Below are 26,890 nucleotides of genomic sequence, written 5' to 3'. Positions count from 1 at the left end.
TCCATCTCGGGAGAACACGTCTCATAATGTAGCAGTTAGCAACCCCAACCCCGTAACATTTTCTAATCTGGAAAATGAGCAAAGCACAGGTCTCATGAGGCTGCTTGTGACCTCACCACATCCAAAAGGCTTTGATACAGTGGTGTTGGGCACTACAGGAAGTGCTAAAGCAGATAATGATAATTGGAACTTCATTAGGATCTAGAATCTTTTTTAAAAGCTAGTAATTACTATATTAAAAAAATTAACTTGACACTCGAATGAGCCACCACTTTTACCATCTGTAGGGATGAACTTGGTCTAGTGACTCTAAATTATTATTATCTGAACATGAGATCAAGGTCCCACTGTGTGCAGTGCTGTACATACACATCGTAAGAGGCAGTCCCTGCACCAAAGAGCTTGCTACCCAAATAGACAAGAGGGAGAAACTGTGGGGTGTGAAAAGGGAGGCCCAGAAATGTGGAGTGACTTGCCCAGCCAGGTCAGCAATAGTACTGGGGGTCTCCTGACTGCCACTAGATCTCATCACCTCCTTAAACAGAGCAACCTCACAATATCTTAGTTGGAAATGTGAAACTGAAAAGATGTCCTACTGCACAAGGAATAACGATGCAAATACAATTTATGGGCATCCCCCACAACCCCCACTTTGAGCTGTTGCTAAGCATCCAGGTGATCAGTCTCTCTCACCTCACATCGATAACTTGAACACAGGAAATCAAAACACACACTATTTCCACACACCTCTAAAATCTACCTCCTCAATTACTAATGGCATCCAGAGCCGAGAGACCAATCAAAGAAAATTCCATCTTATAGCCTTAACTAAATATTTCAGGTACTATCTAATTAAAGAAAATCTTTCCTTATTCAGCACACCTTAATACTGGACAAGCACCATTGCCAGGATTTTTCTTGGAGTCTTCCCCCCCCAACCCCATGCTTGTTAACAGTTACTCACAGTGTGGAGGGAAAGGATGAACAAGAAACCAATTCCAGGCAAGAGCCTTACTGTTTTTATTATGGTAGCACCTTCAGGCTCCAACAGAGATCAATGCCCCATTGTGCTAGACACAATGCAAGAGATAGTCCCTGTCTGAAAGAGATTACAATCTAAATAGGCAAAAGGCAGGAGACAGAGGGGAAGCAACTTTCCCTGTTATTATTATTAGGGCTGTGACAAAGCCTAAGGACTATGACCCCTTTGTGCTAGGTGCTGTACAAACAGCTCCCTGCTCCAAAGAGCTTACAATACAAGTAATGTCACAAAGCAGGTAAGTGGGAGAGCCAGGAAGAGAATCCAGCTCCTCCTGACACTCAGTCCTCTGGACTACACTACCTCTCAGTTTTCCCACGCGTGTCAACATCTGAAGTGCGGAAGGTCAGAGAAACACCCAAAATAAGCCTTACCTAGAGACTCATTCAGAGCCTACAGAAGTCAATGTTACATCAACGTGAGAATCTGCTGTTAGCTCATGCCCCTTCCTCAGATCTTTGTATCTGCTAAATGTGAGCCCAACACAGAACAGCAGCACTGAAAGTCTCTCAAACTTTAAGGACATTTTGCCCAAGGCAGAATTTCTTCAGAGGGTCTTTTTTTTTTAAGTTCCTGATTAATTTCTCTGGGGCAACCTTGACCTTCACATTTGGCACCTGCCTTGTGGTAGAGAGGAGGCTTGTATACTCAGCATTTCCTCAGAGTGATAGGACAGAGTCTCTAACAATCTTCTCATCGCTGGAGCAGCTCGGGTGAATATCATCTCAGAGAAATACAACTGTTTATTTTATTTTATTCCATTTAGAGGGCATGGATTGAAGTGCTTTTTATTCCTGCAGGGTTAACACAACATGACAAACTGCACTGGCGGGGAAAAAGTGGTAAAATTCTGAAGTAGAAGTTCCCCAGGATTGACAGAAGAATTTAGTTGACACTGATATTTTCCCTATTTTAACAGAATGAACTACGGTCACCTTGAAGAGCCGAGGTGACGGCAGAGGGCTGTCTCATGGGACCAAGAGTGATCCCACAGAGAACCAGGATAGACAAAGGGTCCTGTTTCCTGTCTGCCAATGGTCAATGACAAATGCTATCCATCCAGGCATTTATGCAGCTCTCAGCAACGTGGGATCTGAGCAGCTTCAGGAAAAGACACACTTAGTTCTGCAGTGCTTATACAGGGAGAGCGTGGTCTGGGTGAAAGGATGAGGAGTTAGAAAACTTGGATTCTATCCCCCAGCACAGCCACTGATTTGTGGCAAAGCCTTCAGTGATCCATGTAATCTCCCTGTACCTCACTTTCTCATCTGTAAAACGGGGATCATATGTATTCTACATGTAAAGTACTAGATGCTGACAAAGGATGATAACCTCACCTATGAGAAAAGACCAATTTTTGCCAACACTTTGGAAGTGAATTTGTCATGGGTGGATTTTTCATGCAGGAAGCCTGAATTAATTTGACAGCAAGTTATTTTAAGCAAGGAGCTATTTTGGGTGGAAGGGCGAGGAGGAAAGAGAGTGTCTTATTTTCCCCTTACTTACAGGCTTGAAAGTTTTGCTTTCCTCACTGGCTCTCAAGTACAGATTGCCCAATCCAATTTTTCAGAAGGGTAATTAGATTATCAGCACAAAATAGATATTTTTGAATCATCTGTAAATGGGTCACCCCAATAGGTAACTCATCTCCCTTAAGCAGTGCCCTGCAAGCTTAAGATACAGTATTTTGTTAAGTCTTTCAGTCAATTAAATATGGCCAAAGAGACTGGGCATTTTGCAACTATATATGCACAGTACATTGACACCAATCATTCCCCTCAATCCTCCTTGACAGTTCTTCAGGGGAAAAAAAAAACAGGTGTCTCCCTACAATAATCCTGGTCAATATTTTGCATTATATACAGTGGTTGCCATTAAAATGGAATCTAGTGCCAGACAGTTACTCAGTGACACTGTATCTGAGATTCTACAGATTGCCTCTGTACCTTGAGTAGGAGGCCACGGTGGTAACTCTTAGCAATTGTCTCTAACAGTACAGATTCATGAGCAAAATTAGAAACAGTAAAATATTGTGAAAATATCAGATCAGTTTCTCAAGGTTGAGTAAGTTCACATATCTCATTGAATTCCATGGATCGACACCCATTTATAGCAGTTTCAATCAGCCCCATAATCTGGATTCGCTCACTTTTCTTGAAACATCCACCCAAACATTTTTTCAAACAACTGAATTCAGTACCATCTGAAGACCTACCTATACTGGGAGAAGGCTGAGAAAAGTTCAGAGAACCAATTAGTTAGAACAAGACAGACATATCTAATTATATGAGTATAGAATAGATCTTTCCCAACAGTAATTGTAATGCATCCAAAATCTCTGTGACCATGAATGGTAACAGAGTCTCTGGGAGAGTTACAATTTTATGGATACTTTTTAACAGAGGACACAGCTGTGATTATCAAATATGGGCATCTTAACATGATGTGCAAACACTATATCTGAAGGCTCTCATCAGCACTTAGTAAGCATTTGTGCTGATTTAATGGCCCAGCTGTACAGCATATTAAGGCAATTTATATTTTAAAATTGGGTTCTTCATCTGATACTGATGCTTGGAAACTGTCTAGAGTTAGGATTACTTTGTTGCTTCAGAATAAGGTTAGGGTTTGAGCCACTGATGGCCCAGAGTTAGAATTAGAAATAAGAACAGGAGTACTTGTGGTACCTTAGAGATTAACAAATTTATTAGAGCATAAGCTTTAGAAATGGAACTGGTTGGAGAACCCAGGTAAGGGTTATAGTCACTGGGAGTTGAATTCTCTATGGTCCTGATCTTTCTTCATTGAAAGCAATGGGAGTTTGTCATAGGCTTCAATGGGTACGGGGTCAGACTTCATTTGCGAGGAAATATAAAGCACCTTTATACCAGTTTAACTGCATCCACGGGGGGATTACCATTTTAACTATTTCAGTTCCTAATCCAATATAGTTACAGCAGTATGAAAACTGTACGTATACCAGCCCTTGGATGCATGAGCAAGACACGAGAAATCCAGAGTTAAAATTACGCCATTAAAGACAGAACTTACCTGGTAACAACTATAATGACTATCTAGGTCCTTTTGAATTCTACATTTCTATGATTCTATGATCAGTTCCCACCCTTTGCCAAGCATCTAAATACTGAACTGCAGGCCAGATTTCCATGATCAGATAAAATGTCAAATAGCTCCAGCTGCACTGCCAGTTATTGGGGTGGGGCAGGGGGGAAAGGGGGAGAGAGAATCATCAACATTCTTTGTGGACAGTATATGGGACAGTAAATCTTGACCAGGCAAGGTGGAAAGATATCTCAAAAAGCACACAAGAATGAGATGGTATTCGAACAAACCTTTTAAAAACTGCTGCATAATGGATCCACTGCAAAGTATTCATTGACCTAAGAGAAGCCATTAAATGATCAAAAAGGCAAGAGATAAAAGGGAAAGGGTGTTTGCCATTCATTTATATATGGAATTATTTAAATATTTATCCTTAAATGACTCCTCTCCACATATGTGCTACTTTATCCATTTATTCAGTGTACTGGTGAGAGAAAATATCAGGCTTTCTATTTGTACTGAAGTTATACATTTGTTCCCCCTTTTTATGACAACAATATTTAAAATGGCTAAAAAGAAAATAAGGAAAGATGACGGAAATAGCATGGAGTGTCATTTTCAAAGGGATTCACCATTGAGGACAATGGAAAATTCCCCCCACATCAAGAACAGTGGAAGTGCTGTGTACTAAGTAAAGCTGGTGAGAAAAACTTTGATGGAGCCATTTTCCATGGTCAAAATTGAAACACTCTGTGAAATCACATCAATATTGTCAAAACGCCATTTAGGAGAAAAACGGGAAGAAAACATTCCAACCTCCCATTTCAGCATTGTCAGAACAAAACATTATGACTTTTCATTGTGAAATGATCTTTTATTTAGTTTTTTGTTTTATTTTGGATTATGCTATAAAAACAGAAAACTGAAAAGTGAAACAAAACATTTTGATTGTGTCAAAACAACTTTTCAATCAATCCAAAACTTCATTGTTTTTTCAAAATATTCCTCCTCTGAGAATTTCCCAATGTTTGGAAAACTTGAAATCCTTCACGAAACAAGATTTCCATCCTCCATACAACTCTCATGCTGAGTCCCTTTGGAAATCTGGCCCACCAGTGAACTAAATACCATTACTATGCATGAGAGGAACAAGGTGATCTGGTGGGTAAGGCACTCTCAGGACTTATCCTTGGTGCCATAAGTACTCCTTTTCTTTTTGCAGATACACACTAACACGGCTACTACTCTGAAACCTTTACACAGAGTTAGCTTCAGGTAACGTGAGTGCTGCCCTTAACCAGGCTCCTGTCCGTACTCAAAAATCTCTAGCTTGAGATAAGTGGTGGTTTAAACTCAAGCTAGCTATTTCGTCAGGGGCGTGGACTGACGCCCGAGTACAGCTGATAATGCAGTGGGGACTCAGGTACTCTCGGCTGCTAATGCAAGAATTCCGTGCTGCTCCTGGGTTTTGCAGTGTGAACACTCTCTCTGAGCTAAGTTAACTTGCGAGGAGTTAAACTCAAAATAACCATGCAGCGAAGACTCAGTGGGTTCTAAATTTAACACAATACTCACGTCAGATATCAGAGTCTCAAATCATTAATATCTGCATAGCCCTTAATGATCTTCTGGGCAGGTACTATAAGGGCACAGAGTACTGTCCTTCACTTTTACCACATAAGGATATAGCACCATGGTATTTTGCCTTGGAACTCTGCTCAGTACAGCTAACTTGCTCTAAGAGGAAGCACAATTTAGCAGATAGGTTGCTGGACTGGGAGTCCAGTGACATGGGTTCTATTCCTGGATCAGTCACTGACCAGTGCGATCTTAGGCATGTCACTTCCCTTCTCCGTAACTCAGTTTCCCCTCTCATCCTTGATCTAGACTGTAAATTATTCAAGCCAAGCACTGTTTCATACTATGTATTTATACAGCACCTAGCACAATGGGCTCTCTATCTTGGGAACTCCAGACACAGAACCATGAAAATATGGCAGAAGAATTCTCCCTTCTCTGTGCTGGTCTTTCCCCTTATGCTCTTTGTCTCTCGTCTATCTAGAGTGTAAAATCTTGTACTATTTAAAATAATGAGATTGTTTCTTACAAAGAATTAATATAACACCTAGTGCTATGAGGCCCTGATCTAAACTGCAGCCTCCATGCACTACTGTAATCTAGATAAAAGACAACAGCAACATATGGTTTAAACCCTTGAATATGCATAAATTTATCCAACGGGCACTTATCACAACAGCCTATTAAAAATAAAGTACACTAACATGAGCACTGCAGCTTGCCTTAAAAGACCTCTTGGCAAGTTACTTTTACTGGCTGAACAATCAGAAGAAAATGTTTCTGTTTAAATATTTAAAGAAAATGTTTAATGTTTAAACAGAAACAATGTTTTCTTGATTGCTTGAACCGATATTAAAGGAAGTATCGAAAACAGTCCGTGTTCTCAAACGACAGGATTTTCACTTACTGTCATCATCATTGTCTAGGTTCCAGTTGCACCCACATTACGCTGAGCTCTTTCCAAACACTTAAGGCACCACATTCCTCACTCCAGAGTTATACGATGCCACTTTGCCAACATCAAGATGGCCAGTACATAGGTCACAAGAATGGGAGCTAGGAGACATGGGATCTATTCTACTCCAGTCCTCCTTATTCTGAAGGCTGGCATTTATTCCCAGCTCTGTCACTGGGTTACTACCATGTGACCTTGGGCAAGTCCATTCTCTTCTCCGTGCCAGTTTCCCATTTTCCTCACTATGTGTTTGTGCCGGGCACTGCACAAAGGGACCTGGATCTAAGCTGGACAAAGCTGGACTAAGATGGATCTAAGCTGCACAAAGGGACCTGGATCTAAGACGTGCCATCTAGACGCTACTATAGGACAAATAACGTGGCAACTTTTAATTAAAAACTGTCCTCTTAAGAAGCAGTTCTCAGTATGACCAAGTGTGGACCTTCGTTCTCCAGTCCTGAGGAAAATGGGATCAGCTTATATTTTACTGGCAAGTCTTACAACTAACGAACCAAGCAAAATTTATCACGGTAACATCCAACCGAAGAGCCTTCTGATCCATCTAATAGTAAGGTCCTAGAACCTGGAACACTGAAAAGAAGGACCTGAAATAAACCCAAGAATCAAGCACCCCTAGACTTTGGAAGTTCAGACATCATGTGTGGTATGAATTGTACAATTAGAACCCATTTCTGATAATGCTACACCCATAGCACCAGATCTGCAGCTAGTATAAATCATCGTATTTCCACTGAAGTCAGTCAACTAAGTTATGCTAATTCATACCAACAGAGGATCTGGCCCATAAACACTTAATTGTAGCTTAGTACAAGTTATATTATCTGCTACACAATTCTCTCTCGAAGGGCATTGGGCATTTCACTGGTCCAAATCTACTTGGTCAGTTGACCAGCCAAATATTGTCAAATAATGTAAAAAATGGTCAAATATTTTAAAACATTAGTTTATCAGAACAGTAAAAGCAGTAACAAAAAAAAGAGTAAGATTTTATGGTAGTAGGCTTAGCCTTAGATAGATTACTTATGCCTAATTACAAAAAACAAGTTACTTAATGACTTATTTTAACTCAGGAAAATGTGAAACACAATTAAATGAATTTCTAAAAACTGAAAGAATGGCATCTACATCAGGACATGTTGTAATAATCGGGCCAACAAATATATACTGATTGTATATTTAACTGTAGGCAGTGAGTGTAAGTTCATAAAATGTGGCAATAACCTAGAACAACAAATGTTAATGGGAAAAGGTATAAAAGGGAGACAAACTGAATTAGTCCAAACAAAATGACCTCCTGATATATCTCATATTAAAATCATGCTTGGTAAACAAGAAAAGTGTACAACCAAAACATCAGTAAACCAAAATTGGTGTGTCGAAAACTAGGCCCTGGACAAAATAATAAGGGCATGAACTATTCTGCCCATCTTTCCCTTTTGAGGTCCTTAAAGAAAGAGACTTTGGAAGAAAAACTAGCTACTGGAATGAGCTTCACCATCATGACTGCCCAGCAACAAAGAGAAAGACCCAGGTAACATCGCCACCTCTACCACCTCCATCTCATTTCCAAATACCATCTGGAATAAAATGGGGCCAGATGTTAACAACCCTAGCACTTCCAGCCCATCTCAACTAACTTCTTCTCTTTTGCCAAAAAGGACAGTTATCACCATCTTTGATACAATCTAAGAGACTGTCAGACACGAGCTTTTTAGTTCTAAAATCTCTCTCCAAATAAAGGGAAAGGGACAAGGGACGTTGGTAAAATAAAAGCCTCGCTTAATATTTTACTTTTCAAATGCTTTAACTGTTGTTCTTTCTTTTCTTTATCTTGAATAAAAAGTTCAAAAAAAATAATAGTATTTTGCCATGAGACTAAGCAGGCTAAAGTCTCTGTACGCCAAACCCCTGACCCTGGTTAGCATTGTTCAATATTAGATAGTAATTGGATTATACTAACACCTTTGGCTCATATAGTCTATCTAAATTAATACAACATTTCAGCATCCCATCATGGGGCCTAACAGGTTAAATACATAGTCAAAAGGTAGCACATTGGCAGACAAGCAATTGGGCTAAGTGGCCAAAACAGCCACATTGCCCTAACAAGTGTTAGTGGTAAAACAGGTGGGCAAGGTCTGACAGACTAAAAATGCCTTTGCATTTTTACCACTTTGAGTGTTGCAAATTGCTCATCAATGCAAGAGTAATTTCAAAGAGACGTAATTTTGTTGCTTCTTTTTCAAGGAAGCAACACATTTAGGTAAAATGCTATCAAAGCTAGTTTTTTTCCTCCAAGTAAGTAATCTTAACCACTGTTGCAGCAAATTTTCATAGTTGATGTAGAAATATGGCTTTACCTGTGTAAGAAGAAAAAAAAATCCATCCTAAGAATACAACCAAGAGTAATAAATGCCAATTTGTTCTTCAACATTTTACAAAACATGTAACTAAAGCAGTTTTAAATTTTTTTAGCAACAAATAAGTTGCAAGTTCTTACCTTTTTAGATCTTAATAAAGTTAAGTATTTTATAACGTCTAGTCAAATGAAATTTATAAATTCCAACTTTAAAATAAAAAATGCATAAGTCTTCATATCCAAATATTTTTCCTCCTTTCTTCTAAATGCTTAAAACTAAAATAAAGGTGAGGTTTTTTTGTAATTTTATGAACCAATATCCAACCCTAGGTGTAATTTGTCCATTAAAATTTATTATAATAATTAAGCCTACAAATGTATCCTAATTATAAATAATGAATTTAAATTAATAAAATATCACAATAGCCTACCATAAAAATACAAAATCACAGACTAAATTTTTCCAAACAAAAAAACCTAATGGAGCTCAAAAACTATCTAAAAATCATGATTAAGAAAATATAAAACCAAAATAAATATAGCAAAAGGTAAGCCTAATTAGTACACAAAATAATACAAATAAGCTATTCCACCCATCACTCCCTGTTTAAATTCCTTAAAAATTTTTTTACTAACCCTCAATTCCTAAAGCAAGTTTCGCCATCACAACTGCTATGCACACAATCTCCTAAACACTGGCCCTTCTTTGTCTAATCCTAAAAGGTGTCCTAACCATCCCAGGCAAAAAAAAAAGGGGGAGGGGGGAACCCAACGGACACAGCCCTTGATTGGCTCCTGCTAAATCCCAGACACCATCTAAAATAAAACCAAACCAAACAGCAACTCTGGCCTCTCTCAGGTAACTTCTCTTCCCCCCCAAAAAACAATTATTATCATCTTTAACACTCCAAAAAATGGTCAAACAAGGGAATTTTTCTTTCTAAAAACTCTCTAAAAAACTGTTAAAATAAAAGCCTCCCTTAATATTTTTACTGTTTTTCCTTCTCTTCTTTATCTTTAATGAAAGGTTAAAATAATTGTAATAGTATGTTCACCATAAGATTAAACAAGCTAAAGTCTCTAGATATTAAACCCCAAAACCTCCTTTAATGACTGAGTTATGCTGAGTTATACACCTTTAGCCCATATAGTCCATCTAAATTAATACAACAAGCATTCTTACTGGTATATTCTAGAATTTTTGGCTGTCATCAAACCAGCTTGCCAAATCTTCTTACACCTGCACATTGTTCCCTATTGGCTCAGCTTTCAAGTGTAGTTTATAAAATGGCCATCTAATGAGACACTTACATGTGCAAATACATGCCTAGGTAGCAAAGTGCCATCTGAGACTTAAAATAAGGAATTCTGCTGCCCAATTTTGGGCTCTTAAATTTGGAAAGTCATTGGAAATTATTAGCACCAGTGAAAATTCTTTAGAAAACGTTACACGGATGGATGCACCAGAAAACACTGCGGCAAAAGAGGAAGCTTCAGCCTGGGGATTCCATGTGCAGACAGCCAGTTCCTAGAAAGTGCTAAGTTCCCTCAACTCCCCTTGATTACTTCAGCCCCGTAAATAGCTCCAAGTTATTACTCAGATTCAGTTGCATTCCTGCATAGCCCCACAGAACAGAGCTGTGAGAAATGAATCGTTGCAAACTAAGATGACGGGAGCATCCCTTTAACAAGGATACATTCATAGAATCATAGAATCATAGAATATCAGGGTTGGAAGGGACCCCAGAAGGTCATCTAGTCCAACCCCCTTCTCGAAGCAGGACCAATTCCCAGTTAAATCATCCCAGCCAGGGCTTTATCAAGCCTGACCTTAAAAACCTCTAAGGAAGGAGATTCTACCACCTCCCTAGGTAACGAATTCCAGTGTTTCACCACCCTCTTAGTGAAAAAGTTTTTCCTAATATCCAATCTAAACCTCCCCCACTGAAACTTGAGACCATTACTCCTCGTTCTGTCATCTGCTACCATTGAGAACAGTCTAGAGCCATCCTCTTTGGAACCCCCTTTCAGGTAGTTGAAAGCAGCTATCAAATCCCCCCTCATTCTTCTCTTCTGCAGGCTAAACAATCCCAGCTCCCTCAGCCTTTCCTCGTAACTCATGTGTTCCAGTCTCCTAATAATTTTTGTTGCCCTTCGCTGGACTCTCTCCAATTTATCCACATCCTTCTTGAAGTGTGGGGCCCAAAACTGGACACAGTACTCCAGATGAGGCCTCACCAATGTCGAATAGAGGGGAACGATCACGTCCCTCGATCTGCTCGCTATGCCCCTACTTATACATCCCAAAATGCCATTGGCCTTCTTGGCAACAAGGGCACACTGCTGACTCATATCCAGCTTCTCGTCCACTGTCACCCCTAGGTCCTTTTCCGCAGAACTGCTGCCTAGCCATTCGGTCCCTAGTCTGTAGCTGTGCATTGGGTTCTTCCGTCCTAAGTGCAGGACCCTGCACTTATCCTTATTGAACCTCATCAGATTTCTTTTGGCCCAATCCTCCAATTTGTCTAGGTCCTTCTGTATCCTATCCCTCCCCTCCAGCATATCTACCACTCCTCCCAGTTTAGTATCATCCGCAAATTTGCTGAGAGTGCAATCCACACCATCCTCCAGATCATTTATGAAGATATTGAACAAAACCGGCCCCAGGACCGACCCTTGGGGTACTCCACTTGATACCGGCTGCCAACTAGACATGGAGCCATTGATCACTACCCGTTGAGCCCGACAATCTAGCCAGCTTTCTACCCACCTTATAGTGCACCAAAGTGCACCTTTGCATTCACCAAAGCATGACTGGGGAACTGGGACAAGAGCAGCTTTAAATTAGAAAACCCCAAATGTATTCCTCTTACCCATCCCGACGATTTCAGAGGGAGTTAGAGCACTTAGTGCCCCGTAGGACTGGGACCTAAGAAGACCAGCATAACACATTTTGCTCTTGGAGAATGGAGGAGAGTTTTGTCTGGCCTGATGATGCACAGACAAGTCTCACTGAAGCCAGTGGGAGCTACCCACATACATCTGAGAGAAGATCTGGAGCATTTAATCTGAATTATTGAAAACATGCTACCCTCTCACTCTGGTCAGGGAAGAAAGTGATCTCTTGCTATTAGCATTGCCTAGACCCAAAGAAGAAGGAGATTCTATTGCCACATTCCCTCTGAAGATGAGCCCTGGAGATATGTAAGGTGTTGGGAGAGGAAGGAATCTGAGAAGGTCACATTCATGAGATGTTACAGGAGTAAATAAGGACTCAACCCCTCCCCAAGAGTCAGCTCTGCTGATATCACAATTCTTCCTTGATTGCTATATAAGGACAACAGCCGCTCTAGATGGTCTAAATTAAGAAGACACGGAGATGCATTTATACTCATGTTCTCATCACAAACACATGATGCAAATTTCCCAACATACAGTAAAGCAGTTTATTAGCAAGTGTCTCATTGAATTAAGTTTACTCTTATTGTATTAGGGAACTTTCATACCACATTAAACCGCAACACAATAGGGTGTTTGCTAACACAAAGAATAGAATTACTAACTCCCTCTCAGAAATTCACTTAGACGTGACGCACAAAGCCCCACAGCAGAAAGAGCAGGGGAAATTCTCAGTAATACAGAGATTAAATGCAATATTAGGGCCTTGTAAAGTTCCTCCTGCACAAGGGTGAATTTCACCAATAGGGAATACATTAATTTCCACCAAGCTCATTCTTCCGCACCAAGAAGTTGAGCGAAGAATGACACACTAAACAAGCCAGTGTCCCTACATGGCTACAATACAAATATTCATCCAATCCCCCCCTTTGAACCACTATTCTCACATATCCGATTTGTGTTGAATTTGAAAGAATCAATGCACAGCCAACCAAGCGCAGAATTTGGCCTACTGAGAGGAAGACTATAATTCCTTCCATTTAAAAGGGATTCTTGTTTATTAAGGTGAAAATCAAATGGACACCCGGAGGGCCAAAAGAGAAGATTATTGTCCATCTGTTAACTATTTTACTGATGGCCACCATTATGGCGAATGGAACAGCTACATTCTCTTCACAGAGGCAGGTTTTTTCCCTCCCGTTGCACTTGCCTATCACTTATTTTGGCCAGCTTACTGATGAACTTTGATAAATGAAGTACAGTTCATCCATCTCCTAGCGTAGCACTTAGATGATGAATGGAGTACATTTGGAAAGCAGACCGAGGAAAAACATAAAATTGATATCCTAGAAAAAGAAGAAAACTGAGCGCTGGCAACAGCTGCAAAGTTTAATAAGGAAAGATTGATGCACAAAATATTAGCTGAACAAAGACAGATGTTGAACAGGCAAGAAACAGCAAATTCTGATTTCAAGAGCCATTCTGTAACTATGGGGCAATCTGAGAAACACCAAAGTCATTTTGGACTTTCAGCGGGACTTGAGCTCCTAAACCCTTTTGATGCTTTTGAAAATCTCACACTAAATGCCCATCATGCTGGCTTCAGAAGTTTTATTATGGGTGGCTCCACAATTGTAGACATGGAAACAAATGACAGCTAAAAATTAGAGGGTGAAATTCACACTCACTTTTTATTTTGCAGGTGGCAATAAACCCTAGCTATACTGCGACACAGTTGGCGACTGATGAGGCATAAGGAGGGAAGAGCCCATTAATTTCTCAGATCCCAGAATGAGCTTGCAGGGCTGGTAAACTAGAAATTTATCAACTGAGCAAATTTAATCTGGGGTCACGGAGACAATCTACGTAGAACCCTCTGCTAAGCTATTTTTGCAGTCACATTTCAGAATGATGATGATGATGATGATGATTTGAACTGTGGTAATACCTAGAAGAGTCCATCATGGACCAGCACCTCATTGCGCCAGGTGCTGTACAAAACACAGAATGAAAAGAGACTCTCCCTGTCTCAACGAATTTACAGTGTAAGAAAGAATGCAAACATGCTTTTATGTGAGTGCTCTAACATTTGTAATACCCAGATTTCCAAAGGCAACCAACTGCCATTGAAAGCCACTGGGAGCTGGGAACCTCGCTGTGCTTTTTGCCATTGAAAATCTCCCCCATTTGTATTTTTGATGCAAAATTTGCTGATTTGCCATACAACTTTTTTGTTCGTTTAAACACACAACTGCCCTCCAGGCCATTTCAAAGCCAGATATTTTGCTTCTCATGAAGTAGTCAGTTCACAATGAAACACAGGAAAGTCGGACTATTCACTAGTTTCCCTAATAAGAAAATTATTTTTTCACCCTTTGAATTAAACAGTGATTTTTTTTTTTACAATAAAGAGATTTTTCACTCAAAAACAGGACTATCAAGTAAAAATGTGCCAGTCACTCAAAATATTCCTAACACTCAGCAAAACTACAGAAAGTCTGCTCATTTAAAAAAAAAGGTTTATGTAAATTCAAACTACAGTTCAAAAAAACTTAAAATGTTTTTACTAGGGAATTTGTTCACCCTCTAATGATATCCATCAGTCCAGGTACCCTTTACAACTCTAACCACCATAGCATCCAAGCACTGTGAATCCCAGAGGTTTGTTAGCACTGATGGCTTACACTCAGATTTCCTCGCCATTGTGCTTGGCAGTAATTAGCAGTGAACAGGAATACCTGGTTGTGATCTATCTACAGTAACCTTACTGATTCACTCCACCATGACTCCTTCCTCCAATCTAAGCTCATTAATGGATTCTGCATCCTCAGCAGAACCTCCCACTGACTTCCAGAGAGCAAAGGTAGTTAATGCCAATGCTGGTGAATGCAGTAATTTGCCCAGGGGCCACTTGGGATGAGGCAAATCACAGCATTGACTCTCCACCACTGCAAAGCTTGCCTCACAAGAAGTTGAGCCTCAACTGATCATACGTGGGTCTCCTTTATACATTACCAAGAACAAAGTAATGTTCTGCCTCTTGATTCAATAAGAGCATGAAAACGGCCATACTGGGCCAGACCAAAGGTCCATCTAGCCCAGCATCCTCTCTTCTGACAGTGGCCAATGCCAGGTGCTTCAGAGGAAATTAACAGAACAGGCAATCATCAAGTGATCCATCCCCTGTCACCCATTTCCAGCTTCTGGCAAACAGAGGCTAGGGACACCATCCCTCCCCATCCTGGCTAATAGCCATTGATGGACCTATCCTCTATGAACTTACCTAGTTCTTTTTTGAACTGTTATCGTCTTGGCCTTCACAACATCCTCTCACAGAGAGTTCCGCAGGCTGACTGTGTGTTGTGTGAAAAAATACTTCCTTTTGTTTGTTTTAAACCAGCTGCCTTTTCATTTCATTTGGTTGGCCCCTAGTTTTTGTGTTATGAGAAGGAGTAAATAACACTTCCTTATTTACTTTCTCACCAGTAATGATTTTATAGACCTCTATCATATCCCCTCTTAGTCGTCTCTTTTCCAAGCTGAAAAGTCCCAATCTTATCAATCTCTCCTCATATGGCAGCCACTTGATATCCCTAATCATTTTTGTTGCCCTTTTCTGAACCTTTTCCAAGTCTAATATATCTTTTTGAGATGGGGCGACCACATCTGCATGCAATATTCAAGATGTGGGCATACCATGGATTTATATAGAGGCAACATGATATTTTCTGTCTTCTTATCTATCCCTTTCTTAAGGATTCCCCACATTCTGTTTCCTTTTTTGACTTCCGCTGCACATTGAGTGGATGTTTTCAGAAAACTATCCACAATGACTCCAAGATCTCTTTCTTGCGTGGTATCAGCTAATTTAGACTCCATCATTTTATATGTATAGTTGGGATTATGTCTTCCAATGTGCATTACTTTGCATTTATCAACACTGATGAAATAATGAAATCCCATAATCAAGACAATTCTCTAGCATAGCTGCAAGGTGAAGACATAATTTATCCACCCACCTGAACTCCACTGTATACAACAGAGTGTTTTCTTTAATGTTTCTGTTTCTCTAACCCAGATTTTCCAGATGGGTTAACTGAGACATCAAGAGGACTTGTCCTAAGTCACACAGTGAACAAGTGGCTTAAAATGAAATAAAACAAAATCTTTGAGCACTCTCCCCGCCCAAGATCACAGCCTTTAGTCCAAGTTCCTCACAAAGCAGCCACTTCATGTCACTGAATTCACTGTGCAATGCCAACACCAAAATTCAGTTTTATTGGTTAAAACCTGAAATAAGAAGCCTTTGAACCTATCATCATAATCAACAACCTAGGAATAAATCTAGGGTCTTGTCTCTGAATCATAAGATCCAGTCGACATATCTGTCTCTCTCTCTCTCTCTCTCTCGCACACCCATTTTTAATTATCAGCGTCTCTGTTTAACTTATTATTCATAATATTAGGACAGCACGTCGCGGTCTCAACTGAGACAAAAGCGCCATTGCACTAGGCATCGTACAAACACATTATCTGTGACAGTTCTCAGCCCCAAAATATTTACAATTTAAACAGACATTACAGAATCAATGGACTATTATCCCCATTGTACAGAAGGGGGAAACTGATGCAGAGAGCTTAAGTGATTTACCCAAAGTCACACACAGAATCTGTGGCACAGCCAGGAATTAACCCCAGCTCTCCTGCGTCCTGGTCCAATGCCTTAACCACAAGGCCACCCTGTGTCTCTCTAAGATAGTAAAGCTTTGGGTTTAAGGGAAAATCTTCCTCATGTCAGACCTCCTCTCTTCTAGCTCCATTTTCTAAATTAAATTCTCCAGATGTCTAGGATATATTGATAAGCCATGTTTGTCAGGCACTCTCAGCAGTATTTAGGATCTTATCAAACGTAAGAAATCAAAACAGTTAAGAGAATCTCTCTCACAAATAAGCTCCTAATTCAGTTCGAGCCTCCAACCTAAGTATTTTAATCCCAGTGGCAGAAATCTTGAACATGCTTATAAAGGCCATCAATTGTTATAGCACACACTTTACCTTGTTCTCAGATTCCCCGGCTGAGGCAGTCCATCATAGACTGATAATACATCAAAATCTTCCTCTAAGGCAAAGGACTGGAACACAAGCTGTATTCTGTTCTGCTCCTCAGCCGTGATTGTCCACGTGCAGTTTGCATAATTTGGATATCCATACGGAAATCCTGGACTTTGTATCGTCCCGTTTGGGCCTTGAAAGACGTAGCTGCAGTTCTGGGCTGGCGAGAGAGAAGACAAACAGGTTATTGTAGCAGACTTTATAATTCTACACCAACATCACCGCTGATATGGATCTCCTCCGAGCAGAGCCAACATGGAGGTTGTTCATTTTCAAACACTTGCTGGAGAATGATTTTTGTTCAGGTTGGAAATACACTTGCACTATTAGAGCTGCACTCATCACAAACAGACCATAAAACAAGCCTGAGTCATCACGAGGCAGACTAGCTTTGCACTCGTTGAGGCCTGGGCGACACTTAAATTTAGCTCGCGCTAGCTACATCATTCAGGGGGAGAAAAATTCACATTCTTGAGTGCCATAGTTAAGTCAGCGTAACCTCTCCGGAGAGACGGGGGGGTAGCTCAACAGAAGAATGTTTCTATCGACCTAGCTACTATGACTGCAGCACTGCAGGGTGTGAGTGGGTGGAGGGGTGGGGATGATTACCTAGATCAATGGAAAAAATCCTTCAGTTGACGTCTGAAGCGTCTACACGACAGTACTTCAGTGGCACAGCTGCAGTGACTGTAGTGTAGACATGCCCTTAGAGTAGGCCAGGTATACAGGTGATTGCCAAAGCAGGCTATTTGATTATTAGTATCATTACATTAATGCCTAGAAGCCTCGACCAATGTAGGAGGAAACAAAGGTTGAGAGACATGGAAATTCTCCTTAGTCTACTTCACTTTCCCTTTGGTGTTATTTTAAACCTTGCAGACTCTATTACCGAACACTCAAGCTTTGTGAAACACGGGACTTGTAATCACTGTAATGCTAGTTTGAGGTAGAACTCGAGGTTGGCCCCTGCTCCTGTCCGCACACACAAGTCTCCAACACTTTGAACTGAAGCTAGCTGGCCCATCCGTGGCACAGGCTGATGCTCCAGCTAGCAATGCAGTGGGATGCAGCAGCTTGATTTGCAACTCATCAGCTGCTCGTCCGATCACTCTGCGTAGCCCTGGCACTACTTCGTAGTGCGGCCAGCCTCACTAAAGCGAACCGCTGCAGTGAAGACAAGCCTGGGGAGGCAAATTCACCCCTTGCTATGAAGGGGTACAACTCCTGCTGGCATTAGTGGAAGTGCTCCTGTTTACATCAGAGCTGAATTCCAGCCTCACCATTTGCTGGGGCTGCCAACCCTCCTGGTTTCGCCGGGAGTCTCCCAGAATCACGCTCTATCTCCCGGAGATAATGTGGCCAAACCGGGAGATTGTGAGCGCTAAAAGTCTGGCAGTGCAGATACCTGCCTTGGCTCCAAGCTGCTCCTGGAAGCTGCCGGCACGTCCCTTTGGCTCTCGGGGGTGGGGGTAGGGGGTCTCTGCACACTGCCCCGCCCCGAGTACCGACTCCGCAGCTCCCATTGGAACTGCGGCCAATGGGAGCAGCGGGGGCGGTGCCTGGGGCCAGCACACGGAGACCCCCTGACCTCCCCGCCTATGAGCCGCTGCCAGAGGGATGCGCCGGTCGCTTTCCGGAGACACCTGAGGTAAGCACCCCCCACCCCATGTCATACCCCTCACCTCCTGCCCTCCCAGAGCCAACACCCTACACCTTCTCCTGCACCCCAACCTCCTGCCCCAGCCTGGTGAAAGTGAGCTAGGGTGGGGGAAAGCAAACGATGGAGGGAGGGAGGATGGAGTGCGCGGGGGCTGGGCAAGGGAGTTTGGGTTTGTGCGATGAGGCAGTTGGCAGCCCTACTGTTTGCAGGGAAATGCAGTGCAAAACAAAAACTGTGCGACCTTGTTATCCTATGATCAAGCTGAGTTTGACTGATCGCTGTTGAGATTCCTGAGCTCTACAAAACAAGTCTGGCTTCTTCCATTGATGCTGGTTTGTTTGCCCTTATTTATGCTGGTTACTGAGGATTTCAAACTGGAAATCATGGCTTTGATTTCTCCTTGCTCTTTTCCAAATCAGTAAAGTTATTAGCACTTCTGAGTGCTGACCAGCCACAGGTAAAGAATGACAGTAGCATTCATTAAAGCCAGTTACAATTCAATTGGCCTAGCCTTGGAACCCAAACGCTTAGTAGAACCTGTTCTGTCCCTGCAAGATAGAGTTTGTATCTTTATGGAACTGCAGCAGTCAATCAGATTTACCCGAAGGGGAATATTTTTGTACATGGCCTATCTTACGAATAAGAGTGAGGATAGCCCTATAATCCAGAGCGGTGGAGTAAATCTGACCCATTCATAAAAAACTCGTTAACAAAGATAAATAACAGAACTTTGCATTTCTACAGCACCTAGCATTTGTGGCTAGGTTTGCTTTGCAAATACCAATCACAGAGCACATGTGCAACCCCTGTGAGCAAAATTCATCCCCATGCACTGTTAAATTGCACTTGTTTGTGGACTTGGCTTATGTGATGCATAAATCTGGTGCTGGTATTCTGGGCAGGGGCGAATATCTGTGATCCTTGGAAAAGCAGGCGACATTAATCCATTTTACAAATTGCAAACTGAGCACAAGTCCACAGTGGGAGATCCATAAGCTGCCCTGACTCTCAATTCCCCTGCCTAGCCACTAGATCATATTCCCTTTCCTTCACAGAGGCGGTTATTCAGCAGGCGAAGTGTGGGTACATAATTTTCTCTACAGAACACTTAATTTTAATCATGAGTAAATGCCATCTGAACGATTTGGGAAAATTGGTCAATTAAAAAGGCTGTAGCAATGTAATTGTTGCAGGTATAAAACCTGTTGATGCTACGAGCTATCATGTTAACGAAGCATATTCAAGGTCAGAGATTCTGTGTTCCAAACACTACAAAAGGTCATTGGAGGACAAACAAGATTTAATCAATCTGGTTATGCCAGTGTGGCCCTAGCTCAGAGATCAATACCATGAACAAACAACAATGGCTTCAAAAATCTACATCCTCCCAAACTTATAGTAGCTGAAGAAACACAATAAACGACAACAGAAAAAGCTGATACGGTTCTATAACAAACTAATCTACTGAAACAATTCCACATTCATGATTCTGACCCAAGATGAGCTTCTGCTTCTTATGGACACAGCTAACAGAAAATTGCTTATTGGACGCAAAAATTAATTTCTCAAGAGCTGACAATCTACAAGGCAATACACCTTCATCAGAAATAACCAGGAACTTTGTTTAGGTTGGAAACAGATGAGAGTAGCTGGCAGACATGGGAATAGATCAAGGAATCACAAGAGGTTTTGCTCATACCCAATCATCTGTTTTAAGTCTGAGTTAGTTCATTTTGGGTTTGATCACCAAGACTTGATCTAAAGTCTATGTTACAAGACTATCAAATGTTGCATTTCTCCTTTGAAGACTCATGGTTACAATTCTCTTTAGCCCTTTGGCCCCGGGGCATCAATAAATACAGAGGAACGCATGTTTGAGTGAAACCCACACTAATACTTTGAGAGCCCTCAGGGCTGTGTTGTCAACGGGCCTTCTTGAGTGTGCCTGCCAGTGCTGTGCTCAAGAAGAAATCCATACTTTCTCATGCAAACTTGAGCCCTCGGGGGAAACAGGAGCACATGTCCCGTGCAAGGGCAAAGGAAAGTCCCTGAACTCAGGGAAAGCCAGGGGCTTCTCCCGCCTAGTGCTCCCCGGGGTGCTGGTGCACATCACACCAAAAACAGTGCAGAGCTGGCAAGGCATGACATGGGGAGCATGAGAAAGGATGGTGCAAGTCAACAGGCTCCTGCTGGTCTGCATAGTCCCACTATGCACTGGGAAGGCTTGAGATGGGGGGGTGCACCCACCCCTTCTCAGGGCACTGTCTACATGACACAATCTAGCCAACCCCCCCACCCCCCACCACCACAATTAAAAATGATAAAAAATAAGACATTAGAGGCTCCCCCCCCCCATTTTTCAGGTTACAAATCCTTAAAATCAGGTGATCATACGTTGAAGTAGGCTTAGCCATGACGGCTCTTCTACAATGTGCCAGCTACCAGGATGAACTTGATGGCATGTGTGGGCTCCCCAGTGCCCCCTACTGGATGGCATTGCAATCACTTAACAGATCTGCCAGTAGCTAAACCCAGATCAAGTCTGTGCTTTTGGAGAAAGAGGGTCTGAGGTCTGTCCCCTCTCTCACTAGGAAGTGCAGCACAGTGATAACCATGAAGACTTGGGCAAAAGCCACGTTTTATAACAATACTGTAGTGTGCACAGTAACCAAATTCATTGTACTCTGCATACGGGACCAGCCCTTAGCAACTGCAGCGTCCTGAATCCGGGCTAGATCTATGCTGTCCAGGTTTTGTAACATCCGGACTCTGCTTGCAAAATACACTATGGCCCGAGCCGCTATTTCATCAGACCCATTCCCTAACCCTGCGCACAGCCACGTAAAACACAACCGTCACCGGTTAACCCGGTTGCTTACATTTTCCTTAATGTAGCAAACATCGCTGCAGCCTTTGCTAGGGAGAGTCCCATGCAACATGAAAGGAGCTCTGAATGGAGAGCAATATTTCAGTGACGGTTCTGACTTGCTTTCCCCAGCCCAGAGGTTCTAAATGAGACTTCGCTCCTCTCCCCACAATACACATGGGAACGTAGGAAGTGCCAGAGTGGATCAGACCAGTGGCCCATCCAGGCCTATACCCTGCTTCTGACAGTGGTCAGTGTCAGACGATTCAGAGAAAGATGCAAGAAACCCTGCAGATATTGAGCAGCCTGTACCAGGAAATTTCCTCCTGACCCCCATTAGTCAGAGGTTGGTTTAAGCTCTGAAACAGGAAGGATTAAAACTTTTCCAAAATTGTTGTATTTTGGGGCGAGGAGGGTAGTATTTTTAAAGCACTTCCTCTTACATGTTGTCACCCCTAATTCAAGAGCCACAACAGTGAATGAAAAAGGGTAAATAGATAAAGCTAACAGATTGGATGTCATCTGCCAGCCAGCCCTATGTGGCAGCAGAGTAAATATTTATGGCAGTGTAAATATTCATTTCCAACTTCTAATACTATAGCTCATGGACTAGAGCTTCATGATAGCACTGCAGCTGCAGGAATCACATCAGCATACACACGTTTGGATGGACATGACCAGTTTTGTGATGGCGGTAAACAAGAAAAGAGCCACTTCCACTCATGTTCTTGACAATGGCAGCTGGCAGTGGAATTCTGGGAAGTGTTCTATTAGAAGGATAATGACAGATTTAAAACATGCATCCTATTAACGGAATGTATTTAATCTTATTGTGGTAGCACCAATGGACAAGGAGCAGGACTACATTGTGCTAGGCTCTATATAATGAAAAGATAGATTCTAATCTCTTTGGGGCAAGAACTAAGTAAAAAATTAAGTGTAGTTGGCAGGATTCATACCTGTGCAGGGAAACCTCAATCAGTATTAGTACCCACAGCTGAAACTGAAAGACTCTGAAAAGTCTCCTTTACTCATCACCATTTACTTCTTGCCTATTTTATCCACTACACTGAGCTTGAACAACATAAACAGAGCAGTCAGTTTCATAGTCTGGCTCTTGTGCACCTGCAAAATGATGCCACGACTGGGTTACAAACAAACATGGGCCTGATTCTGTGATGTCTCATCATAAGGGAGCGGCTCCCTTGACTCCAACATGGCTGAAAAAGCAGCATGTTTTAAGTCAATAAAAAGAAATACTACATAAAAATCACTCACACATACACACACACACACCCACTCCGTCTATGGAACTGACTCCACAAATTAACACTGGAGCCAAAGAGCTTAGCAAATTTCAAAATATGACTGGCCATTTAAATGGACAGAGAACAGCCAGAGTTACATTAGACAGATCTTTTTTTTTAAATGATAAGACCCAAGCTTCACAGCATAAACCAAACTCTAACGGGATTTAGGAGGTAACTCCCCATAAGCAAATGATTCCATAACTGCATCTTCCTCTGAAGTATCTGGTACCAACTACTGTTGGAGACAGTATTCTGGACTAGACGGACGGCAGGTCTGACGCATTAGGTTCCCATGCTCTGAACCGTGTTAGCAACACTCAAACTAAGGGTTGCAGAATTATCGTCATTGCAGAAGGTTTCAACTGAAAACAAATGAACAAATCATTTAATCACATTTAAAAATGAAAAGAGCCAGAGAGAAGTTAAGATTTTTAATTGACTTTAATTTTTTTAAACAAACACTGAGGAGCAAACCCAGCTGGAAACCCCTTTTCAGTAAACTTGACTCTTCAGCATATGGTTTCCCCTCCATCCCATCTTAGCGTTTAGGCAGCATAGCAGAGTCAGACAACCTACATGTCCCAACACGGTCATTACAAATGTTCTCCTAGCTGTCAGATCAAACTAAAATCACAGACACAGCCGACACCTGACATTGCCAGTTCATGAAGTACAAAATGCAATTTCCAACATTTTATTGTCTTCTGGCCTCTTCTTAGGGCTTAAATTTACTGGGCTAGATCCTCAGCCAGTGTGAATCAACGTAACTATTAACTATGCTGATTTAGATTAGCCAAGGATCTGGCCCACTATATGGCAGAAGGGGGAAAGCAAAAATTATTTCTGCAGTTTCTCATAACACAAGCTGAGGCACTTAATGTCTCAGCAGAAACAAAAACTAATTTAGCAACACTGAAATATGGCAACAGCACAATTTTAAAAAGGACAAAAATCAAATCATATGCATTGCCTCTCAGCAATATAATCTAGGGAGGATACATAGCCATCTTTTCTCCTTATTGCAGTAGACGTTTAATGTTTTGATTTTCCTTAGCTATTGTTATTTACACTCGTATGTTTTTCTCTGGTATTGTTCTTTACTAGTCAATAAAATGTGTGAGCTTCAAACAAGACACTAGAGTAAAACTAAAGCCACTACTCTGCACACTTTACTTTCACACATATATGTTCCACTCAGACACACAAAGAACGGAAAGATTCTGCCAGCACTGAAAAAATAACTTTACTTACTAGATCGCCTCATGTTACTACTCACAGTCACTCACATGCAGGTTTTGAAGGATCAGAGTCTTCTAAAGTAACTCAAAACTCTTGTAAAACAAGTAAATACTAAAAGGAGGTAAAATTTTCCCAAGCTGGCTTTTTTCACAGATTCTTGCTTTGAACAGTTAATCAGTAATTAATTCTTCTTATACATAACACACTGGAATCAATATATACATATACCTAAATAGAAAGCTAGCTTACTGGTGTGTCTATGACTTTTGCCAACATGTATTCACACACAGAGCAAATATACACATTTAAGTCTCTTTTCAGTAAACTGTCAGCTTGCTGTAGCCCTTAACTTAGCTTACAGCCTCAAAAGCAAAGCCTGGTAATAAATAATGCAGAGAGATTCCATTTACAATAGAACTGTTAAAGTCCAGCAGCACTGAGGAGAACATGTACTCAAGGGCAGACTGCCATCTCCGATGCTCAGCGCCCGCCCGTCTCTGCGTCGGGAGAAGACTGCAAGCACAGGAAGCACACGGCTTTGCCTGCATCCTGGAGGAGGCACTCCAGTGCCTGCCCCAATGGAACTGAGAACGTAGCACCCGTGGCAGTGAGGGGTTTCAGACTAGCACCATGATGCAGCACTATTGTAAATCGAACCGGCTCTCCCAGATGTTAACTGAGCTCTCGGGGGGAACTCTGGAGACAGGCATTACTTCCCATCCACCCCGTCCGTCTTTCACTCACATTCAGCATCATTGCACGCTGTCTCATGTAGCGCTGCCTGGACCTTGAGAATGGAACCCATGTTCTTAGAGACTGGCTACTATCTGGGAGACCTGTCCCATATGGACACTGATGCAATAGTCAGATGAAGCATTCAGTTCTGAGGACTTCCCAAGTAGAAATGCAGGGCACAGGAGATGAAAAGATAAAGGGGCAATAATTTGTCATTGGTTGATAAAGATGGATGAATGAGGGGTTTATGCAAAATAAGATCTCTCCCTTGCACCAGAAGCTGGGAATGCGTGACAGGGGATGGATCACTTGGTGATTACCCATGATTCCTTCTGGGGCACCGACATTGGCCACTGTCGGAAGACAGAATACTGGGCTAGATGGACCTTTGGTCTGATGCAGTATGGACCCTCTTCTGTTCTTATGTACCACATCTTCAGCCTCAGCTGAAACCAAATTATTTCACTGAGGTTGATAAGAGTTTGGATTTTTCTTCCTCCATAAGTGCCTCTGATTGTTGCGAATCAAGAGACACACATGCCAGAACACCTGATCACAACCATTAGAACAGTTTACACATGAACGAAGGGGATCCTCCATCAGATGGAGTCTTTAAGTCCCTTCTGGCCTGATAATCTATGGATAGATTTTAGATTTCATCTGTCTGACATCCTCTATGACACGGACCAGAGAGCTTCCCTGAATTAATTCCTGTTTGACTACAACAGAACTTTTAGAACATCGTCCAAACTTGATTTAAAAATTACCAATGTCCCCCCTCAATCCTTGGTAAATTGTTCCAATGATTAATTACCCACACTGTTAAAAAACTGCACTTTTGTTTTCAGTCTAAATTAGCCTAGCCATTGGAACTTGCTTAAATAAGACAAACACAAGACACGACACAGGTTCAAGGGAGGGAGCCTGGAGAGATGGTGGGGGAGGGGATGTAGAGGTTGGCCAACGAGAATGGTCCAGATATGGAACACATGGAGTCGGCCGGATAGAAGGTATCACGTCAAGAGTTGGAAAGGGAGATAGAGAGAGATGCAACTACTCAGATTGTAAGCTCTCTGGTGCACAAACTATCTTTCTGTTCTGAATTTGTACAGCACCTAGCACAATGGGGTCGGGCCCATGACTGGGGCTCCTCGGTGCTACCGCAATACAAATCATACTAACCAATGGGGAAAACATAACAAGTTAGAGCAGGGGGGAGCAGAGATGTAGGCAGGGCTGAGATTATGCAAGGCCTTGTACACAAGGAGGAGGAACTTGAATGTTCCATCTCTACTCATCCAGACCATATCTACTCTAGTGACCAAGAAGCGAATGGCTCCTTTGCTCATTCCCAATCCCCCAAGCCAACACAATGCGGCTGTGGGTTAACTCTGCACACTCAAGTGTGTCCCTGACTGCGGATATACTAAAACAACCAAGATTCTTATTTAAGCCACTTTATTTATTTATTTGTTTATTTTAAATAAAGGTCACTCCAAAAGCCCTGCCTCGAGAGAAGTCTGTTTGGTTTGATGGTGTCACCCACTGCGACTGCTGCCCCATAGCTGCACAGCCCGCAATTAGCCAATCAGAACGCTTGAGCACGTAAGCCCCATTTTACAACAAATAATTGATGAGGTTTGTAATGTTTCACGGTCAGTTATTCTGTGAAGAGTTCAGGTGCTCATCTTTTCATCACTCCAATGGGTAGGGGCAGCATTTCTCTGCCAGAGTACTAATTCCGTGCAGCGCTACCTGCTATGAAAGTAACTGCCAGAGCAAGCTATTCATCAGTCATTTCATTATTCTATCGAGTTCCTTGCATTAAGCTGGTCTCTTCTCAGGCACACAAACAAGCAAATAAAATTGACCCATCTGCAGACCAAGAGAAAGGCTTCAGAGTGGCTTAAATGAACACCAGTTTCAAGAGCAGAACTCTGCCTACGTTATGGAGGCATTTTCTTGCCCTAGAAAAGCAATTCTGAAAAAGGTTTGGCCATCGACAGGAAACACAAAGGCGAGAAGTATCGCAATATGGAGGTGAAGCCTCTAAAT

General features: G+C 41.9%; 1 protein-coding gene across 7 annotated transcripts in view; it reads right to left on the bottom strand.

The window, feature by feature from the left end:
- The window catches only part of CSMD2 (CUB and Sushi multiple domains 2), a 541,235-nt gene that overhangs the window by 479,823 nt on the left and 34,522 nt on the right, over positions 1-26,890 (bottom strand). For all 7 annotated transcript variants that reach the window (XM_073317325.2, XM_073317326.2, XM_073317333.2 and 4 more), the window contains exon 2: positions 16,969-17,185. In XM_073317325.2, coding sequence (XP_073173426.2) covers positions 16,969-17,185 — 217 coding nt within the window. The remainder of the gene's footprint in view (positions 1-16,968; positions 17,186-26,890) is intronic.

This window comes from Lepidochelys kempii, chromosome 19 (genome assembly GCF_965140285.1).
Source record: "Lepidochelys kempii isolate rLepKem1 chromosome 19, rLepKem1.hap1, whole genome shotgun sequence".
NCBI lineage: Eukaryota > Metazoa > Chordata > Testudines > Cheloniidae > Lepidochelys > Lepidochelys kempii.
The sequence above is the reverse complement of the archived record's forward strand: the minus strand, read 5'-3'. Positions and strand labels throughout refer to the sequence as shown.